At 35.4% G+C, this 21,805-nt stretch overlaps 1 protein-coding gene across 6 annotated transcripts in view; it reads right to left on the reverse strand.

Annotated features, from left to right (window-relative positions):
- Window positions 1–340: 340 nt before the first annotated feature.
- GABRG3 (gamma-aminobutyric acid type A receptor subunit gamma3) overlaps window positions 341–21,805 on the reverse strand; it is a 287,168-nt gene continuing 265,703 nt past the window's right edge. For 2 of the 6 annotated variants that reach the window (XM_085532634.1, XM_032441558.2), the window contains exons 7-10: window positions 11,885–12,037; window positions 4,789–4,985; window positions 3,514–3,543; window positions 341–2,251 (exon numbers count right to left, since the gene is read on the reverse strand). In XM_085532634.1, coding sequence (XP_085388760.1) covers window positions 1,973–2,251; window positions 3,514–3,543; window positions 4,789–4,985; window positions 11,885–12,037 — 659 coding nt within the window. In that variant the 3' untranslated portion in view covers window positions 341–1,972. The remainder of the gene's footprint in view (window positions 2,252–3,513; window positions 3,544–4,788; window positions 4,986–11,884; window positions 12,038–21,805) is intronic. The other 4 variants (XM_085532637.1, XM_032441559.2, XM_085532645.1 and 1 more) reach the window with 2 other exon arrangements.

Consider the following 21,805-nt stretch of genomic DNA (forward strand, 5'->3'; position numbering starts at 1 on the left):
AGGATATACAAATTCAGTTTAATTGCCTCCTAGCACTACTGAAAATGTAACTCTCCTTCAATGAAAGCCACGCTTAAAATGCAGGGCACAGAGGATTACAGGTTAATAGGTTTACAGAGTAATTTGCTACTGACAGTTATCAAAAGATTCAAGATGTATTTTGAAATCAGGTGATCAGATGTTTCATAGAGTAAGGTTTTGATAATTCCCACAAATATTTCTTCTCTTTTCTTCTCTTGCTTTCAGTCTTTGGAGAAGTGTTTCCCTTCCCCCATCTAAACCCATCTCTAGTTTCTGATTTTTTGTACAAATGAAAAACAGAAGATAAAACACATTTATCTTTCTTATTAGTATTATTTTTTTCTCCACTAAAATTCACTGGAAACATAAGGAAACAGCACTGACAGGCACTGATGTTCCAAAGAACATGACAGCATTTCTGTTTTCCTTCAAAGGAGAAAATGAAAAGCTTTTCAATCAAATCTGCTTCTCTTTTTTTTTTTTTTTTCTTTTTTTTCTTTTGAGGTGAGAAAAAAAAAATCAAGTCTTTCAAAAGAGAAAAAAACAATTTAATTTTTAGGTATATTTTATCATTAACCATTTGTAACTATTTGCCATTGAAAGTCCTTTTTACTGATTTTTAAATGTTTTCTTTGTTTAAAAACAATTATTGAGACAGCCTGTAAAAGAAGCAATTCAGTTTGACAACAAAAAACAATATTCTTTTTTTTTTTGTAAAAAATGTGCATTTTAAGAATTTAATGATCAGAAGGTTGAAGAATGCAAAGTTTCTAGACTAAAATCTAGTTGGTAGTTCAGGAAGAATCCTTTCAACCTCTGCTACATATGGCAACTACTCCACCTTTGATCCAAGGGCAACAGTTAAATTTTCAAAAAAGTATTCAATCTTCAGGTCAGATCCAGGTCTGCAATATTTAACTTTATGGAAAAAATAAAAATGTCCTTTGGCAACTCTTTTTTTTTTTTTTTTTTTTTTCAGTTTTTTAGTTTTATAAAATAATAATGAGAGAAAAATAAGAATGCATTAGAATGAGGGCACTTTTTAGTACACTTCAATCTGAAGAAAGTGATGCATTACCAGTGCTATTATAGCGATTTTCGCTCATGACCTATCAACTGTGATCTGCTACAATGACATAAACAAGAAGGATCTTGTCCTGCTTCAAGTAGAAGTACTTTAGAAATCAATGACCATCCTGTGTTTAACCAGACATAAAAAAGACAGTTAAAAACTTGAAAAACTGTAGAAGTTATGCCTTCAGCTGCCTCAGAGATAGGCAAGTCTTTTATTTATATCAAAATATTTGTGATATTTTCACCTCAAATTAAAACAAATTCATGTAAGTAAGCAGCTAATTCTACGATTCCCAGACCTTTGCAGAAAGTAACTTCTCTATTTTGATCTCACCAGAGACATATGTTACCGCCTTTTGATGGTTTCTCTATTGTAAGGAGGTCATCAAGAAAATATTTCCCAGAACTCAAGTCAGTTTAAATACAAATGAGTAGTTTCATTGGCTTTAGCATATTTGCTAGTGCCACTCTGTGTTGCTCTGAGCCTCAGGGATATGGCAGCATTTTGAAGAAACTATGGGAATGAAGAACAAAAATGACATACTTAACCTTTGACTGAACTGTGTATAGCTTCTAAGTCAAGGGAGAATAATAAGAATTCTAATATACAATAATTATTCATAAACATTGCTTACACTACAAATTCAGCTGAATTTTTAAGAATCTTTCCCTTAAAATGAATAGCAGTAAGGAGATAATTCTTCCATTTTTTTTCTTTTTTAGGCAATTAAAATTCTTCATCACACTCTGTGATGGTGAAGGTTAATGTGGCCTTTATAATTTGGGATGAAACTGACCATGTCCTTCACTTTTGCTGCACTTTCACCATCTTTCCTCAGTGTGAAAACACAGCAGTCTTCACCACTACAGGCAACTTTTAAAGATAGAGGTATCCAACCCAGTAGACCAGGTTAAAGAGCAGGAAGGATGTAGGAAAAAAGACCCTAGAGTAAGAGTCCAGTTCTAAGATGTCTATGTGAATCCGTCCTCTCCTCCATGAGCCTGATTTACATTCTTCATAACAACAGAAAAAACTCTGGCAGTCTTTCCCATCCAGACATTCATAGACACATGCCTCTTCAAATTCTTGCCAATACATGGCATTGTTCAATGTGATGACTGTAGTTGGTGGTCTCATATCAAGTACAGAATAATTCTGAAGGGAGAAAAAGAAACAGACAATGTGATAAACTCTTACGGATGATGCACAATTTACAATCATATGAGAAATCACGAGACATGAAATATGAGCTGGGAATTAGATGTCAGTACTACTGGAATTCTAGATTCAGGGATGATCTTTTCTTTCCATCGAAGGGTGCCTTATCAGATGAATTTCCAGAAAGGCTGTGGAGTGCAAAGTCAAATAAGCTGCATTCACTACCTCTTAAACTTACCATGATTTATAACAACAGATATCGTTTGCAACAAATAGCCATGACTTCAAAACAGGATTTTAAAATGCTGTTTGACAGCTGGCTGAACATGAGCCAGCAGTGGACCAGGTAGCCAAGAAGGCCAACAGCATTCTGGCCTGCATCACAAATAGTCTGGTCAGGAGAATGTCCCTGTGTACTCGGTACTGGTGAGACTGGACCGTGATATTGTATTTAGCTTTGAATTCCTCATTACCGGAAAAATTAGCTGCTCAAACACATACAGAGAAAAGCAGAAAAGCTGCTAAAGAGACAATAAAAAACAAATACACTTCAGCACATAAAAATCAAGAAATATGAAATAGTTAAGTTCTATCCTTGTTTGTGTTTGCATCAGATAGCGGGAAGCAGACCATTCTGCTAAACTGATGTTCTGTGCCCTTTACATACATGCATATTATGATATGTATTGCAGTTTTAGATTTCAGTTGGGTGCTCTATTTAAACTTTATTACAGCTGTGCTTAATCAAATAGTCATCTGGAAATTTGAAGAATATAATTAATTCTATTTTTAGATATGGTTCTAATACACTCCTAACTAGATTAAACTTTTAAACCCAAAGTATTTGAAAATCCATCCTAAAGTTTGCTAAAGATTTTAGATATACTCAAACAAATTATTTTCCACAAAACTCATTAACTAAAACTGCATATACAGTTTTGTTGGACTTGTGCTTATTAATTTTTACCAAAATGTAATGAAAAAGTGCAGTATTAGGTAAAGCAGAGGAACAGAATTCTTATTTACACTTGACACTTCCCTCTCCCAAATAATTTGATAAGTCCTTATAGAAAGAGGCAGGTATGTTCCTCTACCACAGTCAAAAACAAACTGACCTTTTAACAAAAAAGCAAAAGCAGTATTTATAGAGAAGTCAGGGTAAAGTATAACACAGCATTACAACTTTCTCAGGAATTATTGCAAATAAATGTCAACCATACATTCAAGCTGCCATTGCTGTCACAGAACTATGTACTTACCATCACATGACCAAAACTGACATCAGGTAGCTTAAATAGAGACAAGAAAAGAACTATTCAGAAGGAAATATAAGTTTCATTTCATATGCACCTAATACTAAATACCATTTCTTAAAACAAATCTTTAAATGCATTTTTGCCCTAAAACTCTTCATATCACGCCTTCAAATTATTTAATGAAATATTCTGCAAACAAATAAACTGCATGGAATCTCAGGAGAACATGCACTTAGTTTCCATCCACTTTAATTCTTTATTCAAACCTTTTAATTTTTTTATTTATTTTTTTTTTAAATTTAGCAAACAGTAGTTAATTAAGGATTTCTTCATGAGTTAACTTAGGTACCATCAGTGTTGCGTGTTTTCCTAAGTTTCTTTATCCTAATGACTCTTTTATTCAATCTCGCTATATATAGGATAGCAATTTTAGTTTGATCATTAGCAAGTTCACTTTGATTGTTCTATAAATTTCTTTTGGTAATACTCTCCTGCTTTCTCATGTAATGCTTTTTTTACAAATATGTTAGAGGTTTAATGGAATTTTCATTAACTAAGTTACCATGTTTTCTCTAATTCCATATTATTTCAACCTTTTCTTCTGTTATTTCTTCATTCAGTCACTTTCTATAGCTTGTTTCAATCCACTTCTACTTTCTGACTGATTATTCTCTGTATTCACATTTCTTTCTTTAGTTTCCTGCTTTATAGTTTTCTTATTTTACTCTGTATTGCTGTTTTAAATGATCACATGTAAAGAGCTGGTGTATCATTATTGCAAAGGACTTTTTGTCCAAAAATGCAACTTTTTTACAAAGATTTTGTAAGTACCCTCCTTTGTTCTTGTATGTAGGAACATTTGAGCACAGGGCTGAAAATAAGTGATTGATCCCAACATGAACAAAATCCCATTTTTAAAGTTCATAAATATTCCTAGACCTGTTAAGACACAACATAGCAGATGGATTTTAATATACAGTAATGTACATATGATTGCATAACAAGCAATACCTGATACCTGTTTCAGTGAAGCCCTTTATGACTACTAGAAGGTAACAAGGGGGGAAAGGATGTATGGGCAGAGCTGCTGCTTCATGGTCAGCAGGTTCTTTCTGTTAAGTACGGAAATCCAGATAATTTCCTCCAGCTTCCAGGATAAGTAATATCATGAAGTGGGAAATGCTAGGAGGAGTGGAGTATAATGAGATTACAGGATGTTACTGAATGACCCTCGACCCTCTGAGCCACAGTCTTGACAATAAAACACTCCTGTCTTACCGACTTTTTCTTCTTAGTACAGTTTGGTTTCCTGCAACTAGAGTAGTAGTTGAGGGTTGCATACTCCATCAGAGCAGCAAATACAAATAGAAAGCATACAGTCACAAACAAATCCATAGCGGTGACATAGGAGACACGGGGTAATGATTTTCTTGCAATGGTGCTCAAAGTTGTCATGGTCAGTACTGTAGTGATCCCTGAAGAGAAAAACTGGATTTACTTTTATGCAATACCATTTCTGTAGGCTTAAAGGAAGCTTTGGAAAACAATACACACAACAGAAGGCCAAAGTATACACAAATATTCAAAAGAAATTAGTTTTGTCTGGTAGTATAATAATAATGAAAAATAACTGTAGAGCAAGAAGTATTTAGTAAGCAAAGCTTTCCTCAGCTGTTCATATTTGTCTTTGCAATGCAGAAGCTCCCATGTCCCTCACTATACTTTTCCTCATCTCCTTATACTTTTTAAAGAAAAATAAAAGAAAGTCCAACAGACATAGAACCCAGAACCATTAGTACAAACAAACAAAGCAAAACCCCCTAGAAAACATAAATGAAAACATGGTGTTTTTCACAGCAATACTCCTCTTGTGAAAAATCTTGTGCTCAAAATAAAAAAAGAGAAAAAAGAAAATAAAAGAACTTTTGCTGCTGATTATGAATATTGAAAATATTTTTTCATGCTCCTGCTTCCTTGGGCATGCTCCAATGCTGTCTTCTTTCTGGGTAAAGGAAAACAGATTCTCACACAAACTTCAGATGCAACCTTAATGGAAACAACTTTTTCAATTTGTACGAAGCATGACACCTTAGACTGATATAGTAATAACAAATATAATTGGAATTTCTTAGATTGAAATATCCTGAAACAATAAAATCAGTATTAGAATGAAGTCTATGGGGTGTCAGTTATTTGGCTGTTTGGTAATTTATATCATTCATGTTAATTCCTCAGCAACAGATGGCTTCTCATTCCCATTTTGGACTGATGTTTTTAATCATTTCTTATGAACCACAAGTCTTCACATAGGAAAAACTAAAACTTCTCAGTGACATGGAAAGAAAAGATCTAACTCAAATAAATCTCAAAAGGGAGCCTGCTCTAAAAACATACTTGTAAGGTAATCTTTCTTTTTATAGTTAAAGTGGTATTTTGCAATGGTACATAGTGTTTGAAATGGCAGGGGATAATTTAAATTATGCCTTATAGTAAAATTACTTCCCACAAATGGCACTGTGGAGAGCAAAAAGTATCAGTGGATTACTTTGACTACTTTCTCTTTGGTAAAGCATGCCTACCTCTGATTTTTAGCACTTGAAACTACAGCAATTCACAAGAATAATCTGCTTCATTCAAACCATAAGTAAGTCTCTGGAAAAGCCAAAATGCTGATTATTGCGTGGGCCTGGATTTCCTTTTACAACAAATAGCAAATAGAAAGAACAATAAAAAACTGTTGCTGAAAAAAAAAATAAAAAAAGCCACAACACAATAATCAAGATGAAAGCACCACGGTAGAAAAATGGGAAATGTGGAAAATCTTTCTTCCATGGGAAACAACCATATCCAATGTGTGTCACCTCAGTATTTGCACTGTCTTGCGCTGGAACCCAGAGCAGCCACTGTAGTACATGCAAACTTTAAGCTAGCTGATTCATCTAACCACATATTCAACAACACAAACAGTAAAAAAAAGAGTTATCCCAGAATGAATGAATGCTTTGCAGATTTTTCTCAGGTTTTGTGATTTTTGCTAATTTTCTACTGCTGCTAATGCTAGTCTACATATGAACTGCAATTACATTTCTGAACTTCAGCATAGAGATGCTTTTAGACTCTGTACATATCTTCAACATCTAAAAGATAATACAGAATTTTTTTTTTTTTTTTGTCAACTGTAGGTGGCTGCCATGATCCAGTAACATCTCCAGACCACTCAACAACAGCTTTGTAGCTAATGAACCTTTTAAAAGCTCCAGACACAAACCCTATGCATTCATCACAGCAGTCAAATGCAAAGATTTCCACTTGCAATAAGTGTTGGCTCACTAGCCTTGATTTGGTCCTTGTTAGCTATAAATTCTTTTTTTTTTTTTCCAGTATGACAATGTTTCAGGTCTTGGGAGTCACTTTTTATTTTTATTACTATTTTTATTTTATTTTATTTTATTTTATTTTATTTTATTTTATTTTATTTTATTTTATTTTATTTTATTTTATTTTATTTTATTATTTTATATATTTTTTTAAAGAAACTAACAGCATCCAGTCCCAATTGTTTTGATAATGAACCACATTTTGCTATCAAAATATAAAACCTCAGGGGACAGAAAATCTGAGAATATCACAAACCATCACAGTTTCCAGATTATGTGTCACATTTGAAATTATGTCAAGAGCATGACCTACAAGAGGGGTCCAGAGAGCTGGAAACCTTCAAAGGTAAAACAAACAGATTTTTACTTCCACTATTAATATAAAATATTTTCATAATATGAAGACCATTATAAAAGAATCATTCTTCATTTAGGCTGAGGATTAGACTTGGATTCCAGCTCAGACCTTAGACAAAGAATGAGCTTTAAAAAAAATAAAAATTCACTCTAGTGTTTCAACTTCATACCTGACACATTGACACAAGTTTTGAAATATTAAGATGAGTCCTATGAGGACACATGCAGAGAGCAAAGAGAAAGAAGTGTACAAGACAATATAGTTTTATATTCCTATGCAACTGTAAGTCAGAATGTGTTGATATTTACATACGAATAAAATGAAAACCCACCACTGCCAAAGAGAATATCTAGATTCCTTACCCTTAGTTCATTTTATCTATCATGTTAAGAAAACTCAGTTTGGTGAGTGGTTTTAAATGCAATAAGCTTTGACAGATGAAATTGTTAAGTCTCTCACTAAGGAGACATCAGTACTGTGAAGTGAGCATTGAATCTGTTACTGAAATTTTCAGTGCTTTGGAACTATTTCAACAGAATTCTAACACCAGCCAGGAACAGCTTTGAAGTAACCTGGCTTCAAAACTTTCTGGTAGATAAGTGTGAGAAGGAAAACATGCTTGTGTATAAATACCACTTTTGTGACATTTATATTCTCTTTGCAAACTTCACACCAAAGATAGTATGGATATTTGATAAATCAAAAAGGATTTTCCAGTAGATCAGTGTAGGTATACAAAATGCATGAGAACACTTTAACCTTTAGATCAGTGGTGTAAACAGTTATTTAACGTAACAGTTGCCTGAAAGGTGCTTACTGTGCAGTGACACGTCAAGTGAAATAACATGAGCATTAGAAACTATTTGGTCAGGGAGGCTCAATTTTTCTTATTTTCTTGTAGGAAAAGGTGTATTGATTTACCCAAGATATCACTTGTTTATAAACTTCATTTCTTCACCTTTCTGGTCCAGTACCTGTTTTGAGCACTTGCTTTATTATTCTAGGGAATGAACTTAAGACAAAATGACAAGGAGAGCAATGATCATTTTTATTAAACATAATCTCTAACTTCTTTTATACCAAAGCATCACTGGCCTTGATACCGACTACATTTTTTTAAGCTACCATGTGAAATCGCTGTATAATAACTGCCTCTTCGTATTATATATTATAACCATACTTATAAAAAGCAGGGGGGAGCTCAGATGAAAGCTTTGGTTTAACTTAATTCCCTTCATCCTCAAGAAAAAGAACCACTTATTTTTCAGATCATAACTTTTCTTCAGATGCTTGCTGGCTCTTCTTGATTGTGAACACTGGGAGAAGATCATTTTGATTACCAGGAACAGGTAAAAACAGCAGAGAGCTATCCTTTCCCCTCTGAATGGAGAAGAGTATAACTGGAGATCGCAAAACACAGTTCTCATCCAACAGCTGAATTCTATTTCCATTGTCCCACTGACTCTTAAGGTGCTCTGGGGTGAATCACACTAACACTGTTGGCCTCAGTCCCTCAAAGAGTGTGTTAAAAATGGGTTGTGATGCCAAGTTTTTAAAGAGCACTTAGACGCCTTTAGATGGTGTTGTTTATGGTCCCATTTTTTTCCCCCAGCCAAATACTCCTGTCTGCATTTAGTTCTCCAGAACAAAAATTACCTACTACTTATAGTTATTCAGAAAGGAGTAAAACCCATCCTTCATGTGACCCTGAGTAGTTGCCATCAGGTTAGAAAATTACTCATTAACTTCAGAAAGTGAAATGTTTCCCTGATGCTAGTTCTTCACATTAATGCAGTCATACTCAGGGCAGTTTTGGTGCACTGAGTCCGCAATTCATTTCAGCTAATTAACAGGATAATTTCAGTAGCTTGCCTTTGGCTGTATTACTCAGATTTTACCATGTGCCACTTTCAAAATGTGCAAGTGTGTTGCTCAGACAGATTTATAGCTTCTGTTATACAGGCAGTAAGCTGGGAACATTTGCTTACTGCATCCCGAGAGTCAAGAGGCCATTTGCAATTTGGGAATAACAGGTCTCTGATCATATCCAAAAAGAGGTGACCCACATTCATATTATTTTCTAGTCACTTGACTTTACTTATAAGAAAATTTTATTTTAATTTTCTATCAGAGTTTAATGAGGTAGCAATCACAGCCACTGGATACAGCCTTGGAATATCTCACTTTCACGGTCTTACTTCAAATTCACAACCTTAATGTAAGAATACATTTTTTCTCTGAACTTCATGCTGGTAATGGGGGTGAGGCAGGGAGAGCCACACTGTTATGATCATAACCCTACTTTTGATTTTAATTAATTTAAATCTGAACTGTGTGGTGTGGAGAACTACCCTCAGGGATAGGGTATGAAGTCTACCTCCAGAAAATTAGTAATGCAAACTGTTAGACACCTTTTAGTCTACCTTCACACTGCCTTGGAGGTAGAAGGGTTCACAGAATAACTCTTAGGGTCTGTCGTGTTGCAAGAGCACTCTGGCACTCACACAAATGAAATGAGGACTGAATATTCCTTTCTCAGAAAATGTTAGCTGGACCCACAAGATGCTACATGGCTACTTTTGTTAGTTTTATGAACTACTGTAGCAAACCTTGCAGATTTCAGTCTCGAGATGACCTCAAGCAAAAAGGATTTTAATACAGAATTATTTGTAAAATGTGACCTAGTGTTGTCTGCTTGTACTTGTCCTATTATGTTCATTTAGGTTTTCCTTACTTCTGATCCTGCTACCATCCTCTGAGCAGCCCTTGGCTTAAAAGATGTTCCTCGTCCATCAGTAAGATTTTAAGCTGACACAACCACTCCCTAGAAAGATGCCGATAGAGATCAGGTAGTGGTTAGCATACAGTTTTCTTGCTTAGATAAAGCTGTGGCTCATGAGGGAATCATTCTTAGAGAGTATTTTTGATAATATAATTATTCTGTCATTGAGCAGAAGGTTAATAAGCTACTGAAACACATGTTTTAGGAAGATGGCTTTCATACCTGGTGTTAGTACACCTTGAACAGATGATAACACACTTTATGTGTAAGTTAAGGACTTAGAAAGGGGGATCAAAATTCTGGAAGAGTTCAAGTGACTTTGCAGCTAAAATCTCATTCAAAGTGAATGGGCTTCAAAATCTCTCTAGAATCTCCTTTTTATTATTTCCCTCAGATCCATCAGGGGGTATAGGCAGGAAACTAGAGTACTCTTAAAACTGGTGGCTTCCCAGAATTATTAATGCAGGAGAGGGACAGAGAGAAACAGGACGAGTCATTTTGAAGTAATATATAAAGGCTGCACTGTCGAACAAGTTGTCTTCCTCCTGAGATCAAGTACGGCACCTGTGTTTTGGTGTTTGGAAGAGAGCAGACAGAAATGAATTTGCACAAAAAGTAACAACCATTTCTGGTAAATGCTTACTTATTTGGGTGGAATGGGATGAGAAATACTTGATCAGAAGTTTAGGGAAGTAAAGGTTTATGAAAATGGCCTTTCCTATCCTGTGGTTTGAATAAAGGCCGACTGTTTCTTAGAAGGCCTCAAAAACCCCATGCCTGTTGCCTTCATGCAGTCATATGGAAAACTCAGCCCATCTGTAGCCTTTGTCCTAGCTCTTCCTTGCAGCAGTGCTTCCACCTCAAACTAGGAAATTCAGTTGCTTTTACAAATGTTTACTGTCCAAAAAAATGTTTTCTGTCCAAAAAAATCAAGCAAGTCAGCTTTCAGTAACTTGTTGTTTTATGTTGGAATAATTTAGAGGGCACAACTGATTAAACAGAGATGTGAAAAGCTCTATCAGGACGAAGCAATGAATAGCTGGGAATGGTAACACCTACTCTGGAAAACAGACATGTAAAACATGACACAGCCTCCCCTTTTTCTTAGAATGGTATAAATTATTCCTGAATGAATAAATTAGACATTTGCAGCTCTGGCAACCTCACTCTGGACCAAAATGTTTTTCCTTCAGTTCTGATTGTATAGCTATAAGTCTGCTGTCATACAGCTCTATGCCCTTGACACTTGCAAAACCTGCAGGTTTTCATATAGACATAAGAAAAAATGGTCAGAGTTTCTCAGTGTATCCTAAAGCACAGTGCCAAATAGTACACAATGTTCTTGACACAAATGACCTGCTGATAAATCTTTTTCAGCCCAACCTGTGAAAAATAACTATACACCTAGAATGGGGCCTAACTTCAAGCCCACAAACATAAAACACTTTGAATGAACTAATGTTATTATATCTCATCATTTTTTAATATACATGGGACATCATTTCCTGTAGGGAAAGATTTTCAGAAGAAAAAGAAGCCAGCAGTGCAATTAATTTATTCTTTAAAAATGTCACTGAAATATCATAGTGAGAACAAGGGGAGAGCCATTAGTTCTAGAATATTATGCAAAATATGTGACAGTGTCATTCCAAAGGGCCAGGGTAGTTTACTTTTAATTACCCTTTTAAAGGCAGAAAACAAAAGGCTTCATCGATAAATAGATCGGGGTCTGCAAGACATGGTAGCATTAATACAAAGCATATATCTTGTAGTCCTTTTGAAAGGAAGCTGACATTTTCAAATGACAGTGTGGAAACTACATGAAGAGAGCAGATAAAGGAATTATTAACAACTTACCTAATGCTGTTCTTGCTGGTGTGGCATCTTTTTTAATCCAAAAGGACACCCAGGAAAGAACAACAGTTAATATACAGGGAATGTATGTTTGAATAGTGAAGTATCCCATTCTTCTACTTAAGTCGAAGTATATAGTCATGACTACATAATCACCTGAAATAATAGCACAGAAAATAAATTGACATTGTGGTGAGATACAGGTAGTTCTTCATTGTGCTGTGCTTTTAAGCTGCATAAAATGCAGCATGTGAAATGCTTCTTGATGTTTTGAGAGTATCTGAGCAATAATGTTCACATAAAATAGAACTGAAATAAACTTGTCCATTCTAATTTCCTACAGTTTAGGTCTCTGAAAATATTGACCTATTTGGACAGGCAGATGCTCTTGGGAATCCTTCATGATGAGTGTCACAGTTTTGTAATTTTTGCTATTGGTACTCCACATCATAATATGTGGAGCACAGAGAAGAACTACACGCCCCAGAGGACCTCACTGCTGGAGAGGGAAATACATCACAGAAGTGATGCTTGCTCTCTCACTGCCTGGCAGTGGGTGTGGGTGTGCTTCCAAGCCATGAGCCTTCAATTTCAAAGTAGGCTTCTTGCTCTTCGGAAACCTCTCTCTCTCTCTCTCTCCCTCTCTCTCTCTTATTTTACTTGATTTATTAACCTCAGTTTCAATTAGATTGTATTATATTGTGTCATCTTGCATTCCAATATCATAGTTAGTAAAATAAGTTTTCTTTCTTGGATCATTGCCACTGCTCTGTTTGTTTCCTTGAGCCCAACTCCCATCTCCCTACACCTTCCCCTTTTCCCTTCCCATTTTTCTGATGTGTGTGTGTGTGTGGGCGGGGGGGGGGGGGGGGGAGGGGGGGGGTCTGGGGCCCCACGGGCCTACTGCCCCCCTGTCACAGACATAGACTGATCTAGATAACGTCGTGACAAAGAGTAATCTTTTGAAAGGCATCTTGGCTTTCCAGACTTGGTATTTCTGGCTGAGTGGCCAAAAACATGTGGCCATTTTATTCACCAGATCTGCCCCCCTAAAATCTCTCATTCAACAGACTGTGCTGTCCTTCTTGCAGATTTGAATGTCTTCTGTTATCTAAGAAGTGAATTAGGTGGTAGGGGTCTGTATGACAAACTGTAGCATGCACATCAGTATGCTTTTATATAAGAAGTTATTTATAGACACTAGAGCCTCAATGCTGGTGAAAGAGGTCAGAATACATAGTTTTAAAGGTCACATTGCTATAAATCAAGAATCTGTTTTTATCAGCATTCCACCATCTAAAAGTAGTAATGGTCACTTGAGGTACTGAAAACCTTCAGAAGATGAGCCTGGACATAGTGCTTATTATTCTGCGGGATACTAAAATTCATAAGATCAAGAGCTCAGTAAGAAGCCTGTTTTATCTCACATTATATGATTTTCTTCACACTATCTCTTCTGCTAATCTTGACAACTCCACAGGGGATAACAATCTGTCCTTCTCTCTCTACGCAGTAGAGACCTTATCACCTCTATCCTTAGTAGCAGCTCCCTCAGTTTCACAGCTGTTAACTATCCTTTTCTCTCAGACAGCCACAGTGATTAACAATAATGAAATTGAACTGAGACCAATTTCTGTACTTTGCTTGGAGTATGTTGATTCAATTTTAGATGTGAAGAAGAGTTTATAAGCCAGAGAACTTTTGTGGTTGTTTTTTTTGGGTTTTTTTTGCCCAACTACATCACTTGACTAATAAGTTATATTGTTTCTTGTTACAAGCCTTGCTTTTCTAGAAAAAGATATTTGCAGAAGATGTAATTTACTATAGGTAGGTAAATCTGTCCTGTTACAGCAAAATTCCAAAAGAAATTGATAGCACAGAGGAATTAATTCCCAAAAGATTGGTAACTGAAAGAGTATAAACAAAAGCACTGAATACAGTGGATATTTTGATGATAAAAAAATATGACACAGAAAATAAATTAATTCAGTTAAAATAACTTCCATCCAAAGAAACTCTGAAGGCCACTATAAAACGAGTGAACTTCCACAAGTTAAGAAGTCAAAGGTAAATAAGAATCTGAGGGTGGTGTTTGGGAAGAAAACTTAGAACAATGAGTCAATAAGAAAAGTACTATGTGTTAGGACATTATTCTAAGATAGATATAAATTGGAAGAGGTTTGATAAGCTTGTGGGTACTTCCATCATGCCTCTGTTAGATGAATGGGTGGATTTTCATGAGCAGTGTGCAAGTACAAACCTTATGACCCCAGGAAGTTGGACATTAATTCCAAATGCCTCATGAATTTAACATACAGAGACAGAGCTTTAATACTAGAACTGTTACAACCAGAAAGCACTGCAGTACATTATGATGTAGTGAGCCTTGTGGGTTTTTACAGACTGGTTACTTTCATTCCACTAATCCCCAGCATTTTTCCCCATACAGGTAATGGCAACAGGGAACTGACATGGGTAAGTATCCACTGGTCCTTCTGGCTTATTATTAAACCATGTCAGCATCCTAATCTTCAACTTGGGTTATTTGGGTTTGATCTTCAATCAAACCCAAATAACCAATGTGACTCAGCTGAATTTTACAAAGAACTGCAAATTCCCAAGTACCCAATAAAGACCCACAGAAGCACCTAAGGAATCTGAAATCCTAGGATAATGATTGGCTAAATTGATTTAACCACCAACTTCTTTTCTTGTCTGAAATTCACACAAAAATTCTCACATGAAGAAGGGAGACAGTCATATAGGCAGCAGCTGTGCATATGAACATTCTCTAGAATCATCTCTTGATGTTCTCTAACTTACGTACTGATAGGCAGTATAAAAACACATTGGGAGAATAATTTTGTTCAGTGGAAATACTGGCACACAGTAGAGTAAGATAAGAATTCCTTGATTTTCCTACAAGAATGTCACAGAACTTGCAGAGGACACTGCTTGGCAAATAAGAATAGTGATGGTAATGCATAGGAGACGGAGAAGGAAGTCACCACTGCTAAAGTTGTGACCAAATGTAAAAACACTGTGGGTGCTGTTAAAGATAAGCTGTTTCTATATTTCATGTACTGAAAGCATTTTTTAATAGTTTCTGTAAATTTTGGCTAACAACTAAGTGACCATTTCAGCTAGTGTTGGGACACCTGAATAGTTTCTGCATACAGAAGAGCAGGCATGTGTGTGCTGTGGCTACTTTCCTTCATGTACTGCTTCAAGATGCATTATTGTTATCAAAGTCCAGAACATGTGTTATTCTCTCTGTATCTAAAAGCACTTCACTGCAGATTAAAGAAAAGTAACCATGCTACATTAAATTTTAGAATTTCTCTATATACACAAAATAATTTGGCAGGTATTTAACATTCATGAAAACTTGATTTTCAGAACAAAGAAACACTTTCATCTTCTAAAAGACCTGAACTACAACCCATTCTGTATGTCCTGGAGGCATGAGCAACACAAAGGAAAGAAAAATCTTTTAAAGACCCTGCACTCTTTCTCCTTTCATCTTCACCAGCCTTCACAACCCCACCAGCCATTACTGCGACTGTTAGGACAGGAGCTGGGGCTCATTATGCAACAAAACCCTGCAGACAAGATGGAAAAACACTCCAAACTGCATATCTTTAAATCAGTCTTCTTGATTTAAAAGTAATCACAGAATGATTGCCTGCCTAGGAACCACTGTGATAGCAAATATCAGGAAACCTTGAAACTCAGTGAGGAACTCTACTTTTTAACAGCTTAAGGAAGTTCTCAGGAAGGCAAACTAACTTTTAACTGAAATATCAGACCAATTAACTGTAACAGTGAAAATTAACTTAAGGCAAAATATTCCATGACCAGTTTTCTATAGCAAGAACAAAATATGCATCTTGAGGCAGGAGGAATGCATCAGGGCTTCCCATAAAAACAAAATGACTGCTGCATGTGACCCACAGAACCTGTATTAGTTTAACACTTTAGTGTGAAAATAGGACACCATTTGGAACTGTAATGATTTTATAAGGAATAATCACTGTGGACTTTAATGATGATGGACTTTAATATTTTTAAAATATTTTTTAATCAAACCACATTATGTTATCTTGCCATATGCTTTCTGTCATCCTCCCATTGTACTCTGAAGTTAACGTGTACTGCAATCCCAATTATCACAGGAAAAAAAGAAAAAAAAAAAAAAAGTTAAAGAATGAATGACTTTACAAAGACTGCCATATTGAAAATATAATGTATACATAGAACAATTTGTGGAAGACTGTGAAGCTGTGGAAGCTCACAGTCTAATTGTCCATCACTAGAACTGGAGAATAATGAGGAGTGGCAGAGTTTAACCACGCTGTTATGAAAGTTTAATTACAGGAAGAGAAAAGAAGTATAGTCAATAGAAAGACTCACATGGTACATCAGGAGTAAGATCATAGTCTATGTTGAGGGACCTTCCCTATTATCTTAACTAATCACATTTATTTAAATAATGAGCAACCTATTTTTCTAAGATTCAGTGCTTCATCTTTTCTTCATTTTGTTTTTATTTGAAAGCAAGAGAAGACAATATTTAATCCTGCTATTTAATACGCACCTCCTTCCGATTTGCCTTTTTAGTTTTTATTTCCCCATGCCCACAGGTTTGTTTCTTGAGCTTGGTTTATGTGATTTCTTAACCAGATGAAAGTTTTCTAATTGTTTGTCCACTGCCTATCATGCCTACTATATAGTGTCCTTGAGTTACACTTGCAGTTAATTTCTCTGTAATATAGGTGATTTGAAAACTATTATCTAAAGCTAAGGATCACTCCTGTTGTGGAACACATTGGTCAGACAGATGGCAAGTAAAAGCAGTGGAAAACAAACTTCAATCTAAGTAAATCAGCAGTTAGAGTAGATTTTGGAAATGTTCACCTTACAGTTGGTTGTTTTATTTATTTATTTATTTATTGTTTGTTTGTTTTCTGTAAAAGACTCTTGCTCTTGTGGTAGTGCAGGTGTCAGCTGGAGTCTGTGTAGGTTTTAGGTATGCATGTTTCAGGGGTTCAAGGACTGGTTTCAGGTTGCAGACTTTGCACATTCTGGAAATAGCATTTCAGCACAGAATAAGTATGAGACAGACTGTCATAAAAAATGCAGTGCTGCCTAATTCACGGTAGAATTTTTCCTCCAAATCAGATGAAACAGTCATGCAAACTAGGCTTTTTACTATACCAGGCCATCAAGCCAAATCCTCAGAAACAGACCCACTGAAGTACAAATACAGTTGTGTTTTAACCCAGAAGGCAGTGGTTTGCTCACTTCCCATCCTCCCCAGTAAGACAGGGTGGAGAACTGTGAACAAAATAGAAACTGCAGTTTCAGATAAAATCTATTTACTAAGAAGGAAGAGGAAAATAGGGAAAAAAATATGCAATTATAACATTATGAGGGCTGTCTGGAAAGTAATAGTTTCTATTTTATAATGTTGAGCCAAGGTGTAAGAGGCAGATGTTGTATGGCAGAAAATATTTATATATCTACAGATATATCAACTATATCTAACTATACCAATTATATTGGTACCTACACATACCGCTATCTCTATCCACAATGCAACTACTGGGTGCCTGACAACCTGCTCACTGACTGATGAACCGACTCAATGTCTCAGCATTCACCAATCAACACCCAGCCAATTCCTGAGCAGCAGTCTTCTTGCAAGCATAGTTCAAATGAAAAGAGGTGGATCAGGATTTCTTGAAGTACACTATCACTAATAGTTCAGCAGCTGGTCTGCCTACAGAGTCAGTATCCCATTCTAAGCTGATTTCCCCAGATCTCTCAAACCCAAGTATGAAGTAAGATTAAAATTCGAAGTTCCAAAGACGTAGTAAAATTGCAGAAGAAACAGGTGGACTGCCTCACCAAAAAGGTGAGAAAACCAAAGAAAAGGTGAGAAAACCAAGAGAAAACCAAAAATGTGAAAGTTCAGTTTCATAGTGGGGGAGGAGGGGAGGGAGGGGGAAAGTAATAAGAAATGTCATGAAACTGTCATTAAAAGTGCCTTTTTCAGCGCCTGTGCAAGCAATTGAGAAACAATGAGGACTTCTTGTATGCTTTTTTGTTACTTCTTAAAAATGTGTCAGGCAGTGCACATCAAATGTTTCCACTGTCAGGTACAGTCTTTGATCCAGAGCACTCAAGGACATGCTTCCAAACCAAAAAGAAGAAAATGATCTATATGTAATCCTGTTACTTAAGGTCTTGTCTTCCAAGTGATGTCATGCACTTCAATGGGAACACAATACAGCAAAAAAACCCAAACATTTACACCTCATTCTAAATACTGAATGTTCTTGTAGTGGTAGCAAGCTCCCATTGCACACATCTTCTGTATAAACTGCACAGTTAAATACACAAGAAAAGTATACAGGTCTTCAGAAGTGGTATTTGTTGCATTTTCATGGTTGTTATGAGATGCCCTGTCACCGCTAAAAACCTTATATAATAGCTATTGTTCCAACAGAGAAGAACAAAGCTTTCCATCCCAGAGATCTTTATGAATTTGTAATTGAACTTGGCCTCATCTGTGTGTGTGTGTGTGTGTGTGTGTGAAAATATAACAGAGGTGGTTTTCATCTCTTATAATTGAAACGTAGACTTTCCGGAAATATATGCATGTCACAAATGCTAATTCATTACTTTTGTTATCATAGACAAATTACTATACCAGAAAAATAAAAAGAAACCTAACACCAACAACATCATATGCAGTTATACACAGATGTATTTTCATAAGTAGGCATAATAGTCAAATGTTGACAAATTATTCTTGAGTGTGAAGAGTGAAGCCCAGATCCCAGACAGTACAAAGACGGCAGTTTTTTTTTCTAACTCAGGAAACACTGTGTCCTAAATTATCAGAACTGAAAGAAACTATGGCCTGGTTTAGTTTGGTTTTGTGTGAATCTAACAACATGAACAATATAATATTGAGGAACATACTTCTACTTGAAGCTATGCTTTTTTATAGATATATAACACTATCAAAAATTACAATTCTGTTATTTGTTCTTCCTTACACAATGATGTTTCATTTTCATTGATTCAAGTAGAATTTTCAATAGATTTTTTGTATAATGTTCTATTAAATGAACTACTGTCTGCTTTTAAAAGTTATGCTGACATTTCCAGTTCTTTCATCCTCTGATTCTGGCATTTAGTACTAAAACTGGAGAACCAGTGAAATCGTTTAAAGCTCTAATTTCTTTGTACTGTTATTGTTTTCATAATTATTAGCTTTGATAGGTAATAAAATTGAACTCCTAATGAAGAACTGAACTGAAAAATAAATAAAAGACCCTTTTATTTCTCATGCCCTATCCAATTCATTATATGCTGTATCAGCACTTTCAAAAGCAGTTACTTTTGATTGAGATGTTATCATTCCACTGTATTTAGTTGTGGCCCACATCCTCTGTTAAGTTCATGGAATGCTCTGAAGATAATTGAGAGATTAACTAACTTCCATTATTATAACTGACTTCCAAAATGAATTCTGAGATTATGAACTTTTCAACAGAAAGTATGAATGATTATGGCATTTGATTGCATGATTAATAATGTTTTGCTTATATTAATACTTATGTTTATGTGTTTTTTTATGTATATAACCTGTTATAATAAATTCACCTATTCATTCTTCTCAGTCCTTCTACTGCACATAATCTTCTTCCTCAAAAAAGGCTATGTGAAGTTAAAGCAACTTATTTGTCTGTGTGATATTACAAGAGAATTACAAGCATCAGAATTCTGTTCAGACTGTTCATCCCTATTACCTTCAGATACAATATTTTCATTTTAGAACATAAAATATCATTTTGTATGTTCTTTTAAATAGAGTATTAGTAAAAGCAATAGATTTTTAATTTGACTATTGTAAGTTACAAATAATATTGGAAAATCCTTAAAAAATGCAATTACATCAAGTCATATAATGAGAATGAAAATGTACCGCCACAATAATTTGATCCATGATTACAAGTCCAGCATGATTCCTTGCTTACCAATAATAAAAGCTACATGCATAACCTCTATTTGCATTCATGCATCAAGCTGAGAGAAAATCAATACACAACTGTGGTGTAGCATGCATGAATCATTAATCATTATTCATAAGAAGATATTGCTATTTACCATATCTAGATTTCCTTTTCTAAGAGACTAAAGGCAAACAAAAGCAGAAAGCAGATGAAGTAAAAACGATAATGAATTACCATAGCTGTCCATGTCAGTAAAAGCAGACACAGGATTGGAGTGAAAATGAGTGTCATTTACATAGGAATAATTATTCAGCAGGGCTTACAGACTGGGAATTGTGCAGTGCTTTTAGAACAGAATATTTTTCATTATTTGTAGAGCATCAGATACTGTAGGAAGTCTGAGAAGATACAGTGTTAAGGACTTTTAAATCATGATGGGAAACCACAAGTTTTATGTCATCTATCAATGCTGACCACTTCTTTATTTTTAGGACTGAATTTCTCATGAGAGCTGTTGTCTGTGGAAGGAAGCCCCTTTGTACTGAAGTTTACTATAAAGTCCCACAAGACTAGTGACCCCATACTTCCAAAACCAGTTGAAATAGTTTTCATTTTACCATAAAACAAAACAAAACTAAACTAAACTAAACTAAACTAAACTAAACTAAACTAAACTAAACTAAACTAAACTAAACTAAAAAAACAACACCTAATTCAACTTTCCCAAATAAAATTACCTATTTTTCTTCTACAGAATCTAATTTTATTTTTTTTTAATGATGAAAGTACAACACTGCACCTGAATCACTGGAAGCGCAACCCAGTTCTGCAAGTGGCACTCTGGAAAAAGAATACAGAATCATAGAAGCTTTGTATCTTTAAGCTTGGAAAAGATCTTTAAGGCCATCTAGTCCAATCATCAACGCATCACCAACATGGTATCAGATTTCTCTGAAATAATCACTGTCGTAAACACAGTAATTATGGATGAAATAGAACAACTTCTAGAGAAGCATACCGTGTCCATATAAAAAGTATCCACTAATAGTAGCTGTATTGCAGCCCCATAAGTCCTTTCAATTCTCTGTTATTTCTTCTGTAAAAAACAGGTGTTTTTTTTTTCTTAATCTGCTGTAGTCTACCATCATTTCAGACCTTGGACTTTAACGTATCTTTGCTAGATTGAAGGACCCTCTTTTATCAGTCTTCTTTTTCTTGTGCAGGTATTTAGAGATGGTAATCAACTACAATTTATCCTTCAAGACAAACACAGTGTCTTAACACCTGGAAGGATTTCCAGTCTCTAATAAATCTTCTTACTCTTTCATGCACTCCACAAATTCTCAAAATAACTCCTGAATTGCAGCCATGAGTTAGGTCTGTAATAGCAGCTGCACCATTGCATAATACAGATTATAAATCCAGTATCTGTGCTCAGTAGTTTGGCTGTACCTTCACACAAGGGGTGTGTTTTAAATTGATTATTAATTGACTAGAAAAATCCCAGAGTCTTTAGACCCGCAGCACCCAGAATGACAGATCACTAATTTCAGGAAAGCAAAACCCCTAGGCTTACTCCTAAGTAGACCTACTGAAGTACTGAAGTTCCTATTGGACTTAGATTCAGGCTACAAAGATATCTGAGCTACTTTCCACCATCCTTGTCATTATTGACCTCACCCCAAGACTTTGTGTCATGTATAAAGCTAATAAGGTTAAAAGTTTTGTTCACTTCTCCATCGTTAACAAAAATCATTAAAATAACACAAACACTGAAGACAGCATCTCAACAAAAGGTCCTGAATAATGATCATTTTTCTAGATATGACTTGAATCCTATCAGGTACTCAAAATGCAATCCTTTCAAATATGCCACAATGATTTTCTTATCACTGTG

The sequence above is a fragment of the Coturnix japonica genome, chromosome 1 (assembly GCF_054131305.1).
Source record: "Coturnix japonica strain WE chromosome 1, WE-NBRP24, whole genome shotgun sequence".
Classification (NCBI taxonomy): Eukaryota; Metazoa; Chordata; class Aves; order Galliformes; family Phasianidae; genus Coturnix; species Coturnix japonica.